Below are 22,315 nucleotides of genomic sequence, written 5' to 3'. Positions count from 1 at the left end.
CAATCTTTAAGTGTTGGTCATTCTAAAAAACAGAAAAATATTTGACAATCTAAAATGCCTTTAAAAAAACAAAAATCCTGATTATCCTCATTTAATACTCATGATTCTACACCTACACAGTCAGAATAATTTTGTTTTTTAACTTTTTAGCTAAGATTTTAGTATGTAATATCTTATTTTTTAAAATACCTAAATTACCTGAGACATTTTGATAGTAAATGCTTTTACAGTCCTATTTTATTTTTACTGACCCATAATTAAATTCATATTATTAGCTTAAAGTAAAATTATGGACTAATATCAAATCCTTTATGGTATTATTTAGAACCTTAATAATTGTAATCATAACTAATGTGATAATCAATACTTACTAATAATGAAAACTTATGTATTTTGGATCATTAGGATGAAATACTTTTAGGAGATTTAATTTTAACCCAATAGAATATATAATATTGTATACACAATACACTGTTTTAATCTGTTTTCTTATGTTTCATGTTGCATACTTACTGGAGACAACCCCACTGACTTGTGACATCTTTACCCGATTGTGACTAATCAAAAGTTATATTTTGTTTTTATTTGCTTATACTAAAGAAATAAAATGGAAAAAAACATGCATATTAACTCGTACATATGTATTTGTATTATATCTAGTTATTATTAATTAACTTATTTACAATGAAAAGCCAGATTTATTTCAAGAGATAGGTTCAGTTTCTGTCTTTATAAGAGCTTATATTTTGTTTTCCATAATTTGTGGATATATATTATTTTATTGCAATTGTATAGATGGTTAAAAAATATATATGTTTAATTTTTTTTATTTAGGTATGTTTGTTACATATTTCTTATCATGTTTTATACCATATTTTTTGTTTCTATAAACAAAAAAAGCAGGTAATTTTTTTCTGAAACTCCAGAAATTAGGATTTTTAGTTAAAATACGCTTTATACCTGCAACAATTCTATTTTTTACATAAAAGGTGTTATTAATACCATACTTACAGTTTGCAGTATTTCATTTAGAATATATTGTAACTTTTTTATGCATTTTAAAATCCTTTGTTAAATTTATTTTAATTCATCTTAAAATAAAACATTTAAAAGACAATTTAGCTTTGTTTTTTTTTAATTTAAAATTTAGTCCCATATCTATCGGGCCAATTTATAATTCTTGGTAAGTATCTATAGCTAAATATCTTAAATAAGCAATGTCTTGAGAACCAAATTTAAATTAAATAATATTTTAGTTGATGTGTTAATTCTTGATTAAAGTGATGAGGGATGTCTGAGATGCAATATTTTTATTTTTCTCAACATTTAAAATTAACGATTTTAATTAAATGTAGGTATTTCTAAAATAAAAGTATATTGTTTTTTTTTTTAATTCAAATAAAATTCTATTTAAATATATCTCATCACTCGTCAGTTAACGCATCAACTTTGTAATGCAACTGCAAATTACTTGAAATTTAAATACCAGGCAATGGATCAAGCTTAAATTTCCCGCCACACGCCACCCAAGATGGATGCCCCCGTCTGTGTCAACAACGTCAATAAACCTGTCAACAGAATTTCTGTCTGTTCATTAGGCAACACACATTTCTCTATATTTGTGTTCTGTGCACACACTTTTGAGCCTTGTTTATTGTATGATATGTAATCAGTGATGTGGTAGTACTTATTTGTGGTAGGAAGTAGGAACAGTTTAAATAAACATGTATTTCTTGCGGGCCTTGCTCGGATGTTTATTGATTTGTATTCTATTACTTGAATTAGAAGCTAGCCAAACCCTAACTCCAAGGAAACGAGGTGATAAAAAGCCTCAGGATGAGAAAAAGTTGAAAAAACCGGCAAAAGTTCGGTTAGGGCCCCAGAAATATTCCATGCTTGAAAAACTAACGGAAAATATAACTGCGGAGTCTATTTTAACCAATTATCAAGCCTTTTATGAAGAAACTGATGAATTTAACTTTGATGGACCTGTTTTAGGATATGTCACACCTGTAAGTTAACTAATATATCCCGAAACAGTAAATAATAATGCTTAAATTAATATATTATACAGGTTTTTAGGTTGAGTGAACCAAATTTTAACTATTACATCTTAATAAATAAATGTATTTTTTAAGTAAGCCACTGGGAATAATAAACCCTTTTTAGTTAATTTAAAGTTTGATGAAAAATGTATTTTTATCCAGAAGGGTACACTCAAGTATCAGATCAAGGTCTTTTCTTGCCAAGTTGAATATGCCAGGTGACACAAAAAAAAGGAAACACTTAATAAGTTTTTTACTTCTTAAGATAAACAAATGAAATTTGGTATATCAATAGAATAGTTTCAAGAGCATCTTTTGACATATTTTATTGTTTTCCATTACTTCTGGTTTAACTAAGTCAAAGTCAAAGATAGCTTTATTATCATAACATAGTTGTTGACAAAGCCATTTGGTAAAACAAAAATTTGAATGTAGATATAAGATATAAATTATAATAGTTATAATAGGAACCATGAAATACTAAAAAATACAATAAGAACAGTCATACATTAAAATTACATACTTAATACAACATAACACATAAGTAACCTAGATGTAATAAAATGAAAATTTCATCAATGGTGATAAACATAAACATTAAAAGAAGCATCAGATCAAATTTTCTGCATAAAACTCCTCCAAGCTATAAAATCCCTTATTTACCAAATGTGTCCTTGCTGCTCTTGTAAACTTTTTTGTGCACTTAAGTTGTCTTATGTTTAAGGGTAAATGGTTAAACAGTTTCCTACCTTCAAATACAAATGAATTTCTAACAAGACTAGAGTGAGGAATAGGCAACCCAACCAAACAGACCTGGCGGGTCCCATAGTATTGGCCAAGCTGAAGGTCCCCTCTAAATTTCTCAAAAATCAGTGTTACCGTTTCCAAAACAAAGAGGCAGCATAAAGTCAAAAAAATTTGTTCCAATTTTTAATATTGCTCTCTCTGTAATTTCAATACTAACGTTTTCTCACATACCTATTTCAAACACTTAAACCTCCTAAGCCAAATATGATTTAGATCACAATTTTATTAATTTACTGGTCATCCCAAACTCGAGGGTGGCCATTGGGATATTCAAAACCATAAAAGATAAAGCTTTACTTTAATTATGTCAAAAGTTGTGTAAGTCGGTTCTTATTAAAATGGAGTTTAAATTTTCAAATGGATAAAAACAAGAACATTTGTTTTTTCTCTTTCTTTCTGACAGTCTTTTTTAATTTTCTTCTCACATTATTTGAAGCAATAGAAAAAAATAAATTACTTTGTCATGGAACTTTTTCCACCCTACATGATATAAAAGTTTCATTTATTTTCAGAGTTTTAATCAGCATAAAAATACACCACTTTGCTATAATTTCATTTGAGATATTGAAGTTGCTGCAATAATTTTACTCGAAATGCTTGTATTTTAAAAATAATAAAAGATTAATATAAACTTAGTAAATTTTTTGTGTTTTCCATCAAGTTATAAAAAAAGAATTCTGTGTTTTGCAACCAAATATGATTTTTGTAAATGTATAACTTGGTCTACTTTTAAAAGAAATCCTGAATAAAATATAGGTTTTGCCATTGGCTATTACATTATAAAAAATTATCTTTTCCATTTTTTTTAGTTTAAGATTATTAATTATAATATTACTGTGTGGCCTAGGATGAGGGGAACACTACAACTTTACGTTAAAAGCGAAACAAGTGAAATTTGTTATTTAGCAATGTAAGATAAAGTAGCATTTTTTGACATATTCTATTCTGACTAAATTATTTTTTGAAAGATAATCCAGATTTTTTTCAATTTACATTTTACATTTAACAAATAAAGGATGACAGGACTGATTAGCAGACCTTACCCCACATAAATAGTGAACTGTAAATAGCTCTCTTCTGAAAAACAAACAAGCCATTAAAAAGATACTGAGAACAGGACCCCTAGAATGGGATATCATACCAAAGGTGCGGCTCAATTAGGGCATAATATGGGTTTTTAGATATTGCAAAATCCAAATGATTTGTTATCACTCTAAGAGCATAACACCCAGACGAGACCTTACTGCAAACACAAGAGATGTGTTCCTCAAATTTTAAAGTATCATCAATGGTTAAACCCAAAAATTTATTAAACTGTTGGGTTGCAGCAAAATGAGAGTATATAAGAATATTATTAATGGAACCTTTAAAATTGACAATATTAGTCTTTGAAACATTAAATCTGAACAAATTTGAGTCACACCAGGTTTTTACTTTGTGAAGACTCGCAGTTATTTTTCTGCTTAATTGAGATGGAATTGTATCATGCCATAAGATAGTTGTATCGTCTGCAAACATAGTGAACTTCCCTTCAGCAAAAATTTGGGGAAGGTCTTGACATACAAAAACATACAATAACAGTGGGCCCAAAACTAAATCCTGGGGAACACCAGCATTGACAGATAACTGCCTTGATATTTCATTATTGAAAAGTACTCCCTCTCGGAAGAAGCGCAATGGGACGGAAATTTGATGGATCATTAGGATCTCCACCCTTGTAAAATAGGATAATGACAGCCTTCTTCAAGCATGAGGGAAACACACCCCTGACGAAAGAGGTGTTTATCGCAGCTACAAGAATCTCCAGCACGTCTGTAGGAAGAGCCAGAAAAATATGCAAGGATATCTAATCCCAACCTGAACTAGTTTTATTTTTAATTTTAGAAAGAATCTCCCTTCTAAAACTAGTGACACTAACTGTCTTATTTTAAATGAGACATTTGGTATATTATTACCTATTTCAATAGAAAATAATATTCTGAAAACAATGATACTGTATTTACTACTTTTTATTTTAAACTCATAAAAAAAATCATTTTTTTATATTTTAAGATAGGGCGCCTTTTAAATAAAGTTGTATATTTCTCTATCTTTCTTAGCTTTAAAGATATAATTTTTTTTTGAAAAATAGGAGTTTATTAAAATAATTATCATCAGGTGGCCCAGGATCAAAAGAATGTTCAATAACTTTCTTGCATTTTAAGCTAAACAGATGATATTATAACATTGTAGATATGTAGGTTTGTTATTTAAAGGGCTTGAAATAAAAGAACAATGTCTTTTTATATGTAGATTTTTTCCAAACGTTTTGGTTTAATATTTTTCAAAAATCCCTTAAAAAATAACTCCATAGCAAGAAAACAATTAAGTCAATTGAAAACCAATCTCTTAAAGAGTTTAAAAGTATAGGTTTTTCAGGATATTGTGTAACTTATTGGATCTACTTTTAGGGTATTTTAAATTTTTAGATGTTATATTTTTCTGGCAAATTATTTTTATTTAATTTTAATAAAGCCTACACCAAAATATTTGAAAAAAATCTGGATTATTTTTCAAAAAATAATCTAGTCAGAATAGAATGTCAAAAAATGCTATACTTTCCCTTACATTGCTAAATAACAAATTTCATTTGTTTCGCTTTTAAGGTAAAGTTGTAGTGTTCCCCTCATCCTAGGCCACACAGTAATATTATAATTAATAATCTTAAACTAAAAAAACGGAAGAGATAATTTTTTATAATGTAATAGCCAATGGTAAAAGCTATATTTTATTCAGGATTTCTTAGATTTTTGTAGACCAAGTTATAAAAATTGTATTTGGCTGTAAAACACAGAATTCTTTTCTTATGGAAAACACAGAAATTTATAGTTCATATTAATCTTTTATTATTTTTAAAATACAAGCATTTCTAGTAAAATTATTGCAGCAACTTCAATATCTCAAATGAAATTATAGCAAAGTGGTGTAATTTTATGCTGATTAAAACTCTAAAAATAAATAAAACTTTTATATCATGTAGGGTGGAAAAAGTTCCATGACAAAGTAATTTATTTTTTTCTATTGCTTCAAATAATGTCAGATACAGTCTATTTTAATAAGAACCGACTTACACAACTTTTGCCATAATTAAAGTAAAGCTTTATCTTTTATGGTTTTATGATATATAGATTTACTTAACTCCATCTTAAAAATGCCTCAGTTGGGCTTACAAAAATCAGTCACATTTTCTTACTTTTACTATATAAAACTGTTATTGCTTTTGCACTGGTTTAAGTCACTGGCAAAAAGGTTCTAAACTTATAACATATTTTATTTAAAAAATTGTCAAGGACAAATAAGTATGACCCTTATATGAAATGAAAACACAAAAACCTTCAACAAACTTTAAAGAATACAAAACCTTTATAAATATTTTATATAAAACATTAACTATTCAAGTCTGCATTCAAGAATAAGAACCACATATACAGTCTTTTCATTTCAAAACGAACCCAACCCCCATCGTTTGGGTAATTAAAAAGTAAACAAAAATTAAATCGGTTGATGTACCAGAGAATAGTAACTAAAAATGTCTGGGAATAAAGAATATTTTATTGACCCCAAACTTTTGATTTTCAAATGGCTACCCTAAAAGGGTATACAACCTTCTATCTAACCAAACCAAAAAAAAAACAAAATCGGTTGACGTATAATCGAATAGTAAGCAAAAAAAATTGTTTTTAGAGAATGCTAATTTATTGCTCATTAATGCTTACAGTGTAATATTCAAGAAATTAAATTTAAGCACCCTGAGCTAACTTAAAAACTAGGGTAATGATTAGTATCAGTCCTACAATAAAATACAAGGACATTGCAGTAACAGACATACACAGACTAATGCTAAAACAGTAATTGAGAATTAAATTTTTTAAAAGAATAGACTAAATAAAAATTAGGTACAATAAATGTAACAATTAATAAAATAGTTTTTAAATTGCAATGGTACATAACAGTTAAAATTCGGGTTTTTAATACTCGTCCAGACTGTAAAACGCTTTACTGACTAAAAGAGACTTAATGTGTCTTTTAAATAATTCCAAAGATAGATTTCTAATAGCTTCAGGCAGCCGATTATAGAACCGCACTCCCAGACACCTAGGACCATCCCTGCATCACTCCAACAGCTGTTAACTGGGAACAAAATCTTGTTTGTTTCTGGTATTATGAGAATGTACCTGTTCATGAGTCTGGTATTGGAAAGTATGGTTTTTATTATATAGGAGACTTTCACGAATAAAGGCAGCTTTCAAGGAAGAGTCAAAATTCCCAGGGCAATAAAAGCAGGCCTGCAGTCATCCTGATAAGCAAGACCCGCCACAATCCTAACCGCTTTACGTTGCAAGAACACCCTAGAAGCCCCCGGACTATGTCCCCACACAACAATCGCATATGTGAGATGGCAGTGACATAAGGAATAGTAGGCCTGCTTAAGCGTCGGTGGGGAAACACAATTTGCCAGACCTCTTAAAAATAATATATTGCTTCCCAATTTCGCGATGCAAGAATCAGCATGAGCATTCCATCTAACCTCTGGCTCCAGATGGACACCAAGAAATTTAACATTTTTTCCAGTGGTCGCTGCATCTCTAACACGACAAGAAAAGGTCATTTCCTGAGTTTTGGAAGAATTTAGAAAAAGTTTATTGCAAGAAAACCATTGCTCAGCCCTCGATAATGCCTCCCTCCTCATACCCTCAGCCTCTGCTCTACTTCCAGCAGAGCAGACAATTGTAGTATCATCAGCGAAAAGGACAAAGTGCAATCCAGGGGCGGTCCAGAGGGTAAGTGATTGATATAAATCAGAAACAGTGGTTCAAGGACCGATCCCTGTGGCATCCCAATCTCCTTCGAATCAACCCCACCCACACGAACTCTCTGGAACCGTTGACTGAGGTAACTTTTTATGAAAAAGACACTTTATGTGTCAAAGCAACAATCAGGCAGTTTCTTGATGAGGATGTCATGGGAAACATAAGCAAAGGCCTTACTAAGGTCGCAAAAGCCAGCAGCCACAGAATCACCTCTCAAAGAAATCATAGATATAATTTGAAAGATCTAGTATTCCCATTGATGTACTCAGGTTTGCTCGGAAGCCAAACTGCGTATCGGTGAAAAGGTTGTTGGATTCAAAAAACTGGGCAATTCTGATAGCCAAGCATTTTTCAAATATTTCTGAGAACAGTCATCCACTGCACCTTTTTTAAATATTGGGACAACAGTGATTTTAGGATATCTGGAAAAATGCTATTTTTTAAACATTGGTTAAATAGCCTGGTTAGGGGTGACACCAACAGATCTTTTATGCTTTTAATAAGGTCAACAGTAAAGCCAAAAGTAAAGAGACTTGGTTGATGTTCTCTACAGGATCAGTATTGGATGGAGGGATTTGGGTCTGGACCTCTGAGGCAATGATCCAGACCAAATTAATTTTCTGAAAATGCTAGTTAATGCACTGGTATTTTTGTACCTAGTAAGGTGGATTCATAAATTCCGTAAGGTATGCAGTAAGAAGTAACACGTAAGAAGTAAGCTCCATGCAATAAGGATCGTGCGAATTCATAATATAAAAACGTAAGAAGTAAAAAACGTAGCAAAATTCATCCTGTCTCTTTTTCTGAATATTTTCCTCTCTGAAATCCCTACTAGCCTACCCCTTTTGATTGGTTATTTTGGCAAACATTGACGATCATCTTGGAAAGAATACTACATGGTCAACTGATGGATCACCTTTATGAGACTAATATTCTGCCAGCTCAACAATACGGATTTAGAAAAGGTCATAGCACTACTAGTGCTCTTCTAAATATTACAGATAATATCATTACAGCCTTAGACAAAAAGTTAGCTGTGATTTTGGTGGCACTGGATTATTCTAAGGAATTTGACTTGATTGATCATGACTTGCTCGTTGCCAAGTTGTCTTATTTTGGTTGTGATGACTCCGTCTTATCGTTTTTTAAATCGTATTTATGGAGCGAGCGGGTACGCAGCGAGTATAGGTACAAAATAAATATTCTGAATCAAAAATAATAGTTTCCGGTATACCGCAGGGATCTATATTGGGGCCACTTTTGTTCTTAATGTATACCTCTGATCTACCTAACGTAGCCTTAAACTCGGACGTCTACCTGTATGCGGACGATACTCAAGTTCTTCACCTATTTAATCCACATAATGTTCAGCTTGCAGCAGAACTTAAGAAGCATTAATTTTGATTTGGAGCAGATAATGAATTTCTCCAGTGAACATAATTTGCAGATTAACCCTATTAAAACTAAAGTTCTATTGTTTGCGGGTCGCAACCAACGGCATAACATAGGAAATACACTTAATATTACGCTTAATAATACTACTCTCACTTTTTCAAATCACGTAAAAATGTTGGGTCTCATTGTTGACACATCTCTCAGATTTAGGGATAACTGCAATATGTTATTACAAAAATGTTATTTACGCTTGCGACTGCTTTATGCAAATAAAAGTATTTTAAATTACAAAACAAGAAAAAAGCTTTCTCAATCCTTGATTATGTCTATCATTCATTATTGTATAATTGTGTATTACCCATGTCTAGATAGAATAACGCAAAATCGCTTGGTATTCAAAACACATGTTGTCGTTTTATTAATAAATCTTAGGAAATACGACCATGTATCTCAGGCTATGCTTCAACTTAAATGGCTAAAAATTGTGAATATATTTAAGTTGTATTTGTTAGTATTTTTGTATCGCTTATTTAAAACACGCACACCTTTGTGTGAAAAGATGATTTACAGACCTGAGGTTCATAGTCGTAATATAAGGTATAATATACTTTCAATGCCACGTCACACTAAATCAATGTTTGAACGTTCTTTCACCTATCAAGCTGTGATTCTATTTAATCGTTTCAAGCCTAATTTTCATTTTAACATTTATTGTTATCGAAGATTCTATAAAGATCTATTCTTGGAACAGCAATGATTGGTTGTTCTCGGTTAATTTATTTAATTGTTATTTAGCCGATGGAACATATATTTTACTTTAAAGTAGTATTAATTTTAGTTTTTTTGTTAAACTGGATAGGTTAAGAGATAAATAGTAGCTTTTAGCTAATTTTCGCCTGTTCAGGCAAATACTGTAATTTGCAGGGTTTGTTAAATAAAGACGATTTATTATCATTATATCACTTACGATTCTGTAAGAAGTATGACACAAGAAATGAAATTGAACCATTTCATGCGTCTTGAATAGCTCTATTTTTTTATGAATAGCTCCATTTAAATATTAGTAGTTTATTTTTCTTGCGTCATACGTGTTACTTCTTACTGCTTACCGTACGGAATTTATGAAGGCTTTAGTTACAACAAAGAATTTTGGAAAAATTTGCACATTTAAAAAAATATATTTGGATGCAATGAACTGTTTTTAACCATACATTTCTAATGGTAAATCACTTCAACTTGCATCAGTTTCTTTGGCGAACTAAGATGGAAAATTGTTGCCATTTAAAATAATGGGGGCTCCCATTTGACATATCAAAGTGAGGTTAGCTAGAGGTGATTGACAGAACTATGTCAAGCGTCCCCCTGTATATCTAAATTGACGTGTTTTTTTTTAAGAACTGGTTCGTTTTGCAATGAAAGCACTATATCTATCTACATGATTTTAAAACCACTCTGTATAGAATATATGAACCTTTCATAATGTTTGAAATCACAAAAAAATATGATATTCATCTATTTTTCTAATTAAATTAATAGTAAAATTAAACTTATAACATAAAAATATTTTAATTCTTCAAAACTAGACTGTTTACGCACTCTATGTTAGTCTATTTGCACGGATGGTTAAAATTATATTTAGCGTAAAATTTTGAAGGGTATTTTATTTTAACAGCCTACAAACTTTCGAAGAATATAGTTTTACAAAACATTCCATCTCAGTCTATAAATAATTGAGCCTTGCTTTATAAAACAATATATTTTATTTATTTATGTTGATCTTGTTATGGTTGAAATTTGATTCTCAATTTAAACTTCCTGTATACCACCCTTAGAACAGGACACTAAGTTAATATAGTTACAGTTTTATTCACAATATTACCTATTTAATACAAAGCAACTAGTGTCAATCTAAGGTTATACTATCCTAAAATAAACTAAATAAGTTAATAATAGTCGCCGTAGTGGAACAACCATGGCTATGATATAGCAAAAATTTTTGGCAACAAGTTTACCAGTATAAGCCCTGTGTGGCTTCAAATAAAGAGGGAGAGATATTTGACTTATAAAGTCACGGGCACTCATGATATTGATACGAAGTGGATGGCTGATGTCAGGAATGCTGGAAGAGAAAGGCAAACTAAAGGTAAAAATAATAGTCCTTCATCTTAGTTCTTTCTTTTTCTTTCAATATCTAAGCAGAAGAAACTGTCTCATATGTAAATATTAAATAAATGATTAACTGAAGGCCCTATTGAATTTAAATACGGGTAGAATCACATAATTTAATGTGAAGGTAAAAAAAGGTCTTATTTCTCCAGAAAATTCCTAATTTTTATTATTTTGTGACGACCGGTTTCGCGATTACAAAACTTATGAGCATTATCAGGTCGAGGACTAAAAATAAAAAAGAGGGGGTGTTGGGTAAATAGATTAGGTTCTAATACGCACACTCACTTATTATTATAAAAGAACTAAGGTACTTACATTAGTTAAAACGAAAATTGTCAAATGTACTAAGGCTAAAAGACGACAACATATATTTCTTAAAAAATTATAAAATTTTAAAATACAAATATACTTTTAAAAGGTTTCTTTAAAAAACATACACCGGACAACACAGTTAAAAGGTAATGAAAACAATCATGATAATTGTCATATCCCTTCAAAAGGAACAAGTGGAGATACCTAGTTAAAACTTATAAAACGATATAAAAATCATACAAAGAAAACTCTGCCTTTCTGGAGAAATAAGACCTTTTTTTACCTTCGCCTTATTAACAAAATCCCAGAATATGGACATAACTCTACAAAATATAATTTAATTTGTTTATTAGGATTATTTCAATTTCTCCAGAACAATTGAGTGAAAACTGGTTTCAGCTCGCGGTTAATGTACTCGTGTATGTATAATTAGCCCACTGTACGTATTTTTGAAACCATTCGACTTTGATTCGCATACGAAATTAGAGGATTTCGCACAAAAAATGGATATTCGTATTTTCGACCGCATCGTTTGCGAACTTTTTCGCATGCGCTGTTTTGAATGGATATATACCAATTCATGTGCGATTTTCAATTTGATTCTGCCACTTATCTTGTTTTGAGTTTAAACTAGCTTTGTTTTTTTTTTAAATTTGTGTTAGTTGGTTAGGTATTTGTCGAATTTTTTTGTTGTTTATTGAAAAAAAAAACAATAATCAAATGGCAAGATTAAACAATCTTGTGCAAAGAAACGTCGTCGTTGTGCTGGAAGAGACTGAAACTCTGGCAGATAGAAGGAATAAGATGTACTCTTCATTTCTTGACCTATTTTAAATGTATTCAGATGCTCAATTTAATAAATTATATAGATTAAGCGAGCCTATTACGCTGGAATTGATGTGCTCCAGAGACTGTGTAATCTCTCCGCTACTTTTATCCACAAGGCTTGTGCAGTTTTAGCTGAAAAATCTTGGGTGAATTTGCCCCACTTTAATTCCGGGTGCTCTTCCATAAATGAGACTAGTTCTTTCTTTTGCTCACTCGACACAAAACCGCAATATTTTTTATTTTTTGAATCCATCTTAAAAAAAAGTCAATTCGACAAACCCCAAAAATGCCATAAAAAAAACCTCAAAATTCTCTGATGTTTTTAAACTTATTTTATTAGGTTAGGTTAAAAAAATGTATCGTCTTCATCCCGTTTGACACGGCCTCCAATAGCACTCGACTTTGCTACGTTGCCACTACATTTCATGTTCGTATGCGAATGAAATTTCAAATGCTGTTTAAAAATGTACTTTTTAATTCGTGTGAGAATTTTGCCGCTCGACTTTGTTCGCATTCGAAGATTCTAGCATGGTTTCGAAAATACGGACCCAGATGTTTCACAAAGATATATAATATGCATATCGAAAGTTGAAGTGGTTTTTCTTACCACATAGGCAAATTGAAAATGGTGGAATCTTGTTCATTTAAATAGAAAGGTAGCTAGCTGGTACTAGGGATGCGAATTCTAGTTCCTCGAGCGAAATAGTTCATTGAACTAGTTCTTTAGTTCACCACCAATACCGTCAATATCCTATGTATTATTAAAGGTAATGGTTTTTCGATGCCACTAATCTTTGTTTATGTTATACGATGTTATGTTATATGTTGTTTGTGTTATATGATGATTATCGAGGCCTCTTATCTTTGTTATTTGATATTTTATGAACCGAATTGAAGAAGCCGCCGGGCAAGAAAATCTGAGAACCTGATGTAGCATATTTTTGAATCTGAAGGTCTTGATATTTTAAGCATCATGGATTGCTTGAACTTGAAAAGGATTACATATTATGATGACTACTGAAAAATAGATTCAAGTCTCGGTGCTTAGACTAAGGGCCGCTCATTACGTGCCTTGTAGATGTTTATTATTGAATAAACAATAAATAATTTGAAAGCTATAATGAAACATTATAACACATGTATAACTAAACTATCAAAGTAAACAAAACAAAAAACTTATGTGAAATGCTCGGCTACATGGAAAAAACCAAACAAAAAAATCCACTTGTAAGGGCTGTGTTTAGCATTTGCAAACAAGTATATTTTAAACTTAAACCAATAATAAAACAGTTACACATTAATATAGGGTATAATATTAAACTAAATAAAACATAAAACTAATGCAACATGCTCAGTAACATGGAAAGACTAAACTAAAAATTGCTATTTAAAAACAGTTTTTCCATAATAATTTGACCCGCTTTAGAAAAAGTGCGTTCACAGGGAACTGAAGTGGCCGGTATACAAAGACGTTTTTTATATATATTTATAAAGAGTTGGATACACGTATCGCCGTCCATACCACCATCCCAGCGGATCATCTTCACGGTTAATCAAAGGTTCGCTAAGATAATGATCCAATTTTATAATAGCTGCTGCTGTAGGTTTCACTTCTTGAATTAAATTACTTAGCTTTGTCGAAAAGTGACCATTTTGTTGGGGGTCTTAATTGCTCTTTCTGGACATCCTGAGTCGTTGGAACTTTAGTGGTTTGCGAAACATTAGTCTCGGAACTAATTAAACTGGGGTAGATACAAGATAATTTTTTCCTTAACATTGAAACACAATTATTATATTTTCTTTCGTTTTTAAGTCCATATTTTTTAAGTCTTGGATCTAGTACAGTCGATTCTGTGAAAATTTCATTATCTTCCACATTCTGAAATCTTTTGGAAAAATTGTCTCTAAATATTTTGAGGACGGCTTTCAATTCTGGTTTTTTAACTTGCATATAATTTTCCTGAATAAGATGATAAAATAGCATTAACAAATATCAAAACTTTAGATATTGTGACGTTTTTTTCAGCACTTATCTCCACAGTAATGTCTTTAAAAATATTCAATAGAACCACCAGTTTTTCCAAAATAAACCATTCTTCTGTACTTACTGTATTTAAGTCGGACTTTTCTAGTGCTAATGTAGAATTCAGTGCGTCTTTTATTGTTATTGCCCTTTCAATCATATCCAGTGTGGAGTTCAATCTGGTAACCCTATTTGATTTTGGATCTGTTTCAATTTTGCAAGAGCTGCCGAACTTTGCTTAAAAAAGGTTACAATGGCTTTAATTTTAGTAATAATAACACTAGCGGCAGTAGCCTTTAATCTATTCTGCACTAATAGATTGAGGGAGTGTGCGAAATAGCTGCCTGACTTCCAACCGCTGCTAGAATATTTGCCGCATTACCGCTGTCAACACAGACCACTTTCTCGCCTATTTCGAATTCTTCAAATTTTGCTCTTAGAAGGGCTGTTAAATGTTCAGCAGTATGTCGATCACAGTATGAAAAACAATCTATTAGGTGGGATTTCAACGCAAGATTATAATTTTTTTCTAATAAATAGTGAACAGTTATGGCTGTATAATTTTCATTGATTATCGAGGTCCACGAATCTTATTATGTTGTCACACTTAGGGAATCAACAGAATTCAGTTGCTCCTGTATAAATGATCTAGTTTTTTATTATATTTGCTAAATTAATCCTTCAGTTAAAGTTTTCCCAGTCGGTACCTTATAACCGGGAGCAGCCATTTTCATCAGTTTAATAAATTCAGGATCTTCAACTAAGGAAAATGGATAATACCTTTTAACAATCATGCGCAACAACTGGCAGTCCAATTCTTTGCTTTTATGTATTGACATCGGTTTGGTACTCCTCAAATAAATCGATATGTCCTTTTGCAAAACCGAAGGCGACGGTTTACATTTCTTACAGGCTGACTGGCGCCGCTGCTTGTTGAGGGTGCTGAAAAATATCTACCCTTACTGTGGTCCCAAGCATGCTTAAAAGTTACCATCTCTAGTACCATTACTTACAATCATTATTAATTTGAGATTTTTCGGAATGTAAATGCTTGGAAGCTGTTGAATTATCTGTGTCGGGAAGAGAGGAGAATCTAGTGATTGGAATGGTGGACTGCATTCTTTTCATATGCCTATTTAAGTTCCCGAGCGAACCTCCGGCGATCAAAGAAGAATGCTTACAGTAGCTACATTTCGCTCTATTATTATCATCGGTTAAAACCTCAAAGTGCATCCACACATCACTGGGGTTTTTTGACATTTTGAATATAAATATAAGAAAAATAGGTCAATTGGTATTGTATCACAGTCCAGACAACAGTATTCACTATTTTTGTAACCCAGAAAAAATATTTAAAAAAATAAACTTCTTGAAAAGGTTATGTACCTGTAAAATTCCGAAAAGCGATCAGACGGTGTATATTGTCAGTATTTTCTGTCTATTGTATAGCGTACGTGTAAATAAAAAATTAAATAAAATACGTTCATAATATTTTTGCCGACGTCATCTTAACAGGATTTTTTTTTGAAATGGGACTAGTTCATTTCGTTCCGGGTAAGGAATAGTTCATTGGAACTAGTTCGTTTACGAACTACGCACTTCTGGTACATTCATTATGTAAGTATAGCAAATGGCTCCAAAACTTCCTTAATTTAAATGTGAGTATGCCTATCTAAAGCCTCTCTACTACCTCGGCTGATTCCACCCCAAGCCATCTAATGATCTAAGGGTAAATATTCTTTATTAACAGCAAATTTCACAAAGCGTTTTTCACTCTTCAATGCCTGACTTTTTTGACTATCGTGGGTACATCAATCAAAATCTAAATTTGTCTAACAACACGATGATATTCGATTATTTCGCCCAGGGCTGGGATTCTAAAATCACGATTCGACACGATTACTCGATATGACTGATTCTAAATAAAATTTTCAGTCGTGAGTGTCCAATAGTCGTTAACCTTGCTGACCGATTAATTTTTTAAATATAAAAGATAAATTAATAAATTAACATTTATAGAGAGATCCAATTTCCCTGGTGTTTTAGGTCCTATTGATTGCACCCATGTTGCCATATTAAAACCAAACGTGGATGAACACAACAAGTTTTTGTGATTTTCCATGAATTGAATTATTATTTTCCAATGGATAGTGGTAGTTTTAAACGATTTTTTTTATTTTATAGAAATAATATAGGCATATATTTAAACAAAAAAACACGAAGGCGAAAAAAATTACCAAAATAAATGAAAATTCTTAGTGTTTACTGGTTTATCAATAGAAAAGACAATTGACGTTTCCATGGGTCAAATATTAGGAAAAATAACAAATATATACCAAGAAACCTAAATCAAATCAAATAAAACGAGTTTAGCCGACGATTGAAATTTAGAATCACCCTTGACCAGGTTGGCTATGGTTTGGGATAGCCATAGTGGGAACTGTAAGGACCAAATTGCATGCAATATAAGACCTGTTATTAGACATTATATATTGAAATGAAAATATTATTGTTATAAACATGTCAAGATATAAATAAAGTTTTTATAATATATGTTATATATATTTATGTGCTTTCATTTTTGACAAAATCCCAATTTTCTTTAAAAAAAAATCAAAATTTTCCTTCTTATCGAAATAAGTGGGACACCTAAAATTACGCCTTTGCATACATCATCAATCCTAGAAGAGGAGCTTCACCGTCCCTATTCATTTAGTGTGATAATGAATCAAGTATCTTAGAGCAGACCTTCCTCTTAGTGTTCAGTTCTTTGCATTTCTTACTTAAGTGGTATTGTTGTTTAAGCTATCAAATACCTTAAAAGCTGTAAAATGATTTTTCTTATATGTTGATTGGTGACAAGTTTTCCTTGATAAATGTACAAAAACACAATCGGAATATACCGGGTGACAGAAAAAATGGAACACTTTTTTATAACTTTTTTACTTTTCAAAATAAAGAAATGAAATTAGGTATATCGATAGAACAGTTATAAGAGCATCTTTTGACATATTCTGTTACTTCCGGTTTGCCAGGAACTGACACAAATTTTTATTTTAAATGGGATAATGGGTATATTATTACGTATTGTGATAGAAACTAATATTCTGAGAATAATGATACCGCATTTGCCACTTTTTGTTTTACACTCATAGAAAAAATAATTTTTTTTAATTTTTAAATAGGGTGACATGAATTCTTTGAAAGTTTTAATTTTTAATCACGGAAAAATAATATTAATTGTACTTTATTACTTCAATCTTTTACACGCCTATATAAAATTTCCTAACTAGTATTTTTGGCATTTACTTTATTTTTTTAAATAGCACCTTATTATGAACAACTACTATTGAAATGCAATTTTTCAGAAATATAATCAGTAAACATCTGAATATTAGTAAACACTAAAATTGCACTTGACAGATGTCAAATGATATTCAAGAAGTCAAACCCTTCTATGCTATCTTTATTAAATAAATGCGTTTATTTATGTGACTTTTTTTCTTCTTATGGGCTTATTTATCAACCGATTTAAAAATTATTCGTATCTAATTATATGGAAAAAAAATCTGCATTCCAAAGCGGTTGTTCCCAATAACGCGATATTGAAAAAAAAAATAAAGTAAATGCCAAAACTGCTGGTTTGGACATTTTAAATGAACATGTAAAAGATTTAAGTAATAAAATGCAATGAAACCTATTTTTTCGTGATTACTTGATTAAAAATTAAAACTTTTAACGCATTCATGGTACCCTATTTTCAAATTTAAAAAATTGATTTTTTCTATGAGTCTAAAACGAAAAATAGTAAATGCAGCTTAATTGTTCTCACAATATTATTTTCTATCAAAATACGTAATAATATATCAAGTGTCTCACTGAAAATAAGAAAGTCTTCCGGTTAACCAAAGAGTGACGGAAAACAACTGAATATGTCAAAAGATGCTCTCATAACAATTTTATCAATCTACCAAATTTAATATGTTCTTCAAGATACAATTTCACTGTAAAGAGTAAAGTAGTTATTAAGTCTTACCTTTTTCCCAAGTCACATGGTATATGACAAAATAATCTGTATAAGGGATATTATTAAGGCAACACCATAACTTCAAAATATTGAAAATGAGAACCTGACTTGTAACTTGTTACGAGAAAACCTAACTTTCTATTTATTAAGGAAATATGCATTTTTCTTTAGAAGTAAGACTCAATAAACATCATAATGAGAAACATAAAACTGTAGAAAAAAAATCAACAATTTTATGAATTTCACTTGAATAGTATTAAAATCTGTGGAAGGGGCGAAAAATAGAAAGAGTATGAGAAAAACAAAGTCTTAAATATATTATTCATTAACCGTCACCACAACATCCAATAATTTTTCATATATATTATTTAGTTGTTCCCAGGGTACTTTTTGATGGTTGGACTGGTGAAGACTACACTGCTTTACTAAGAAATCCAGATGAAGTAAAAGCATTGGCTGAAACCTTAATTAAAACATGCAAAAAATATAAATTTGATGGATATGTTTTAGAAGTTTGGTCTCAACTTGCAGGAGCAGTAAAATCTGATATTTTGGTTGGTCTTGTAAAGTCTATAAGTATAATAAGTTAAAATACTTTTGGTATTTGATTATAACTTACATGTTTTTAGGTAAGTTTTTCAAGCAAGAAAATTTAGATTTTATTTTGGTAATACCGCCAATGCATGGACAAACGAAATTGTTTACAAAAAACGAATATGATGCTCTTTATAGCCACGTTACAGCATTTTCTTTAATGACTTATGATTTTTCAAGTCCAAAAAGACCAGGTAATACTTGTTTTGACATTATTTTCAAACATAAATAAGAATTGTTTGTAGGTCCAAATGCTCCATTGAACTGGATAGAGGAATCAGTTAAATATATTTGCCCTGACGAGGCAATGAGATCTAAAATTCTTATGGGTATGAATTTCTATGGCAATGATTATAGTGTCAATGGTGGCGAACCGATTACAGGAAATGATTTTATTAGCATATTGAAGTTAGTTCCCGATATTACTCTAACCTACATTGCGGATGCTGGGGAGCATTATTTTGAATATCAGTTAGTAGTACACTCTATCGGTTTGGTTAAACATAAAGTATGATACTATTTATATTTTAGGGATAAAAAAAGGGAGACACATCTGGTATTTTATCCAACATTATACTCTATATATAAAAGATTGGAATTAGCTCATAAATTACAAGTAGGTATTTCAATATGGGAAATTGGTCAAGGGCTAGACTACTTTTATGATTTACTGTAATTATTGTAAATATTTTGTTTTATTTCTTTACACTGTGAGGTCAATAAAATTTAAGATATAATTGTTATTTTGTTGAAAAAAATATATAAAATTAACGAAGAATTGCTTTATTTTATAAAACTTCCTCTTGATTCTTATTATTATTATGGATGCTTTTGGCACTTTATGTTAAAAACTTTTTGGTTTTCGTCAAAAATTACGGCAAGTATCTTTGCTTAGACCAAATAAATCGTTACCGCCTGCAACGCGTGCAGAATACTTGCTGTAGATTCATTTTTAACCTCAGAAAGTTTGATCATGTATCAGACTCTATATTTTAGTTGAGGTGGTTAACGCTACCTTATCTATTCAAATTCTTCACTACTACTTTCATTTATCGATTTTATGTTAGTCAAAGTCCTGAATATCTTTTTGAAAAGTTAATACCAAGAAACCAGGTTCACACTCGAAATATTAGATACAATATCTTGACCATGCCTCACCATTCCGCGGCTCTGTTCGAGCGAGCTTTTACTTATGCCGTTAAGCTCTTTAATTCTTATAAACCAATATTTAATACTTCGTCAAATGCTTTATATATACTGGTTACTTTTTTTTTGTTTTTTTTTCTCGTTTTCTCCATTTAAGCTGTGATTGTTAGGAAGGTTAAGAGTTAAAGAGTAGCTTTAAGCTAATCTTCGCCTTCTTTGGCAATGTAGTATTAAGTAATATTGTAAGATTAATATTGCTTTTTTTTTAATAAAGACATTATTATTATTATTATAAGTATATTCTATACAGTGCTTTTCTTTAATGTCCGTCCCTCTTTATTTTTTGAACGGATCAATTCAAAATATTGAAACTTGAAGTAATGCCATTGATGAATGAACTATGTTTTAAAGCAAAATTGACATATTAAAAATTTCAAGATGGCTGCTGGGCGTCATCTTGGAAAAAAAATTAAACGGAAATGGTGATCTTGTGGCACATCATTTTGAAGCTCCTGACGAGTACTTTATAACCCTAGAATATAAATTCAATATCTTTACCTACTACAAAATGGTGGTACATTTAATAATTACCTAAATACCAAAACACTGACATGCATATCTCTACAAATAATTGTTATTCTCTATCGTATCCACAGCGACAGCGATAATTTCGATAAACGTTTTGGTTTTTTTGGTTGACAGTGGCAAAAATATCAGTAGGAAATTACGAAAACAACTATTATTGTGCAGTTCAAATATTCTCATTTAGTTTTCGATTTTAGTGGTAGTAGTTTAAAATGGTTAATTCTCGTCCATTGGAAGAAAAAATGAAAGCGATTTTTATTTACGGTGCGACGCGTAACTTTCACGAAACCGAAAGGATTTTCAACGATCGTTTCCCGAATTGTCCTATTTGGAGAAAATATTTACGGGAACTCGTATCTAAATTTACAACTACTGGTAGTGTAAAAAAAAAAGCACCCAGGACGTCCGTCTATTTCGGAAGAAAAGGAAGTTCAAATAATTGGTGAGTTGATAGTTAATCCCCAACAATCAACTTCCTCCATCGCGAATGAACATGAGGTTTGTCCTTCTACTGTATCGAGACTTTTGAAAAGGAATAAGTATCATCCGTACAAAATCCAAATGGTACACCAGTTGACAACTGAAGATGACCCTGATCGAAGAACAGAATTCTGCGAAACTATGACGGAAACCATGCACGGCATCCTACCTATCTCCATAATATTTGTTTTAATGATGAATGTACATTTTTTCTCAACGGTAATGTTCATAGACAAAATTGTTATTATTGGAGTGACACTAATCCAAACGTCTTCCGGGAAACTCATACTCAATATCCAGAAAAAATAAACGTTTGGGCAGGGTTATTGGGAAACCATATTATGGGGCCTATATTCATCGAACAAAATTTAACAGGGGAACTGTATTTGGATATGCTGGAAAATACTATTGACCCTCTAATCACCGAAATTGTCAAAACGAATCCTAATGAATGCGATATGGATATTGTATTCCAGCAATACGGAGCTCCACCGCACTACTCTAGACAAGTTCGGAACTATTTAGACAATTTCCCCGGTCGTTAAATTGGCCGTCGAGGACCTGTGGAACGGCCAGCTTGCTCGCCAGATTTGACACATCTAGACTTTTTTTTATGGGGCTATTTAAAGCAAAAGGTGTGCGAAACTGAACCTGCTTCAGTATTGGATTTACGACAGACAATAACCAATATTTGTAGAAATATTGATGTTAGTGTATTTGAAAATGTTCGGTGACAAATTTCGGACCGACTGTTCTTGTGTCAAGAGGTTTAAGGCAACCATTTCCAGCATCTTTTCAATTGAACTCAATGTATTTATTCAATATATTAAGTTAAATGTTAATGTATTAAATGTACCACCATTTTATAGTAGGTAAAGATATTAAATTTATATTCTAGGGTTATAAAGTACTCGTCAGGAGCTTCAAAATGATGTGCCACAAAACCACCCTTTCCATTTAATTTTTTTCCAAGATGACGTTCAGCAGCCATCTTGAAATTTTCATCTGTACCTCAAGTTTCAATATTTTGAATTGATCCGTTCAAAAAATAAAG

At 31.2% G+C, this 22,315-nt stretch overlaps 2 protein-coding genes across 2 annotated transcripts in view; one reads left to right on the top strand and one right to left on the bottom strand.

Annotated features, from left to right (window-relative positions):
- Positions 1-22,315, bottom strand: part of LOC126737765 (enoyl-[acyl-carrier-protein] reductase, mitochondrial) — an 83,362-nt gene that overhangs the window by 34,921 nt on the left and 26,126 nt on the right. The window lies entirely within an intron of this gene.
- Positions 1,616-19,828, top strand: LOC126737761 (chitinase domain-containing protein 1). Its single transcript, XM_050442800.1, has 6 exons — positions 1,616-2,012; positions 11,060-11,240; positions 18,829-19,032; positions 19,086-19,244; positions 19,296-19,521; positions 19,582-19,828. The coding sequence occupies exons 1-6, from the start codon at positions 1,725-1,727 to the stop codon at positions 19,724-19,726; spliced, it is 1,203 nt and encodes a 400-aa protein (XP_050298757.1). The 5' UTR covers positions 1,616-1,724; the 3' UTR covers positions 19,727-19,828.

Source organism: Anthonomus grandis, chromosome 6 (assembly GCF_022605725.1).
Source record: "Anthonomus grandis grandis chromosome 6, icAntGran1.3, whole genome shotgun sequence".
Classification (NCBI taxonomy): Eukaryota; Metazoa; Arthropoda; class Insecta; order Coleoptera; family Curculionidae; genus Anthonomus; species Anthonomus grandis.
Note: the sequence above shows the minus strand (reverse complement) of the source record. Positions and strands in the feature narration are given on the sequence as shown.

What these genes read in the sequence shown, in the direction of transcription:
- LOC126737761 (XM_050442800.1), top strand. Translation starts at nt 1,725, where the DNA reads ATGTATTTCTTGCGGGCCTTGCTCGGATGTTTATTGATTTGTATTCTA. An exon ending in TGGTCTTGTAAAGTCTATAA is followed by an intron (nt 19,033 to 19,085) that starts GTATAATAAGTT and finishes ACATGTTTTTAG; the next exon opens with GTAAGTTTTTCAAGCAAGAA. An exon ending in TTCAAGTCCAAAAAGACCAG is followed by an intron (nt 19,245 to 19,295) that starts GTAATACTTGTT and finishes AATTGTTTGTAG; the next exon opens with GTCCAAATGCTCCATTGAAC.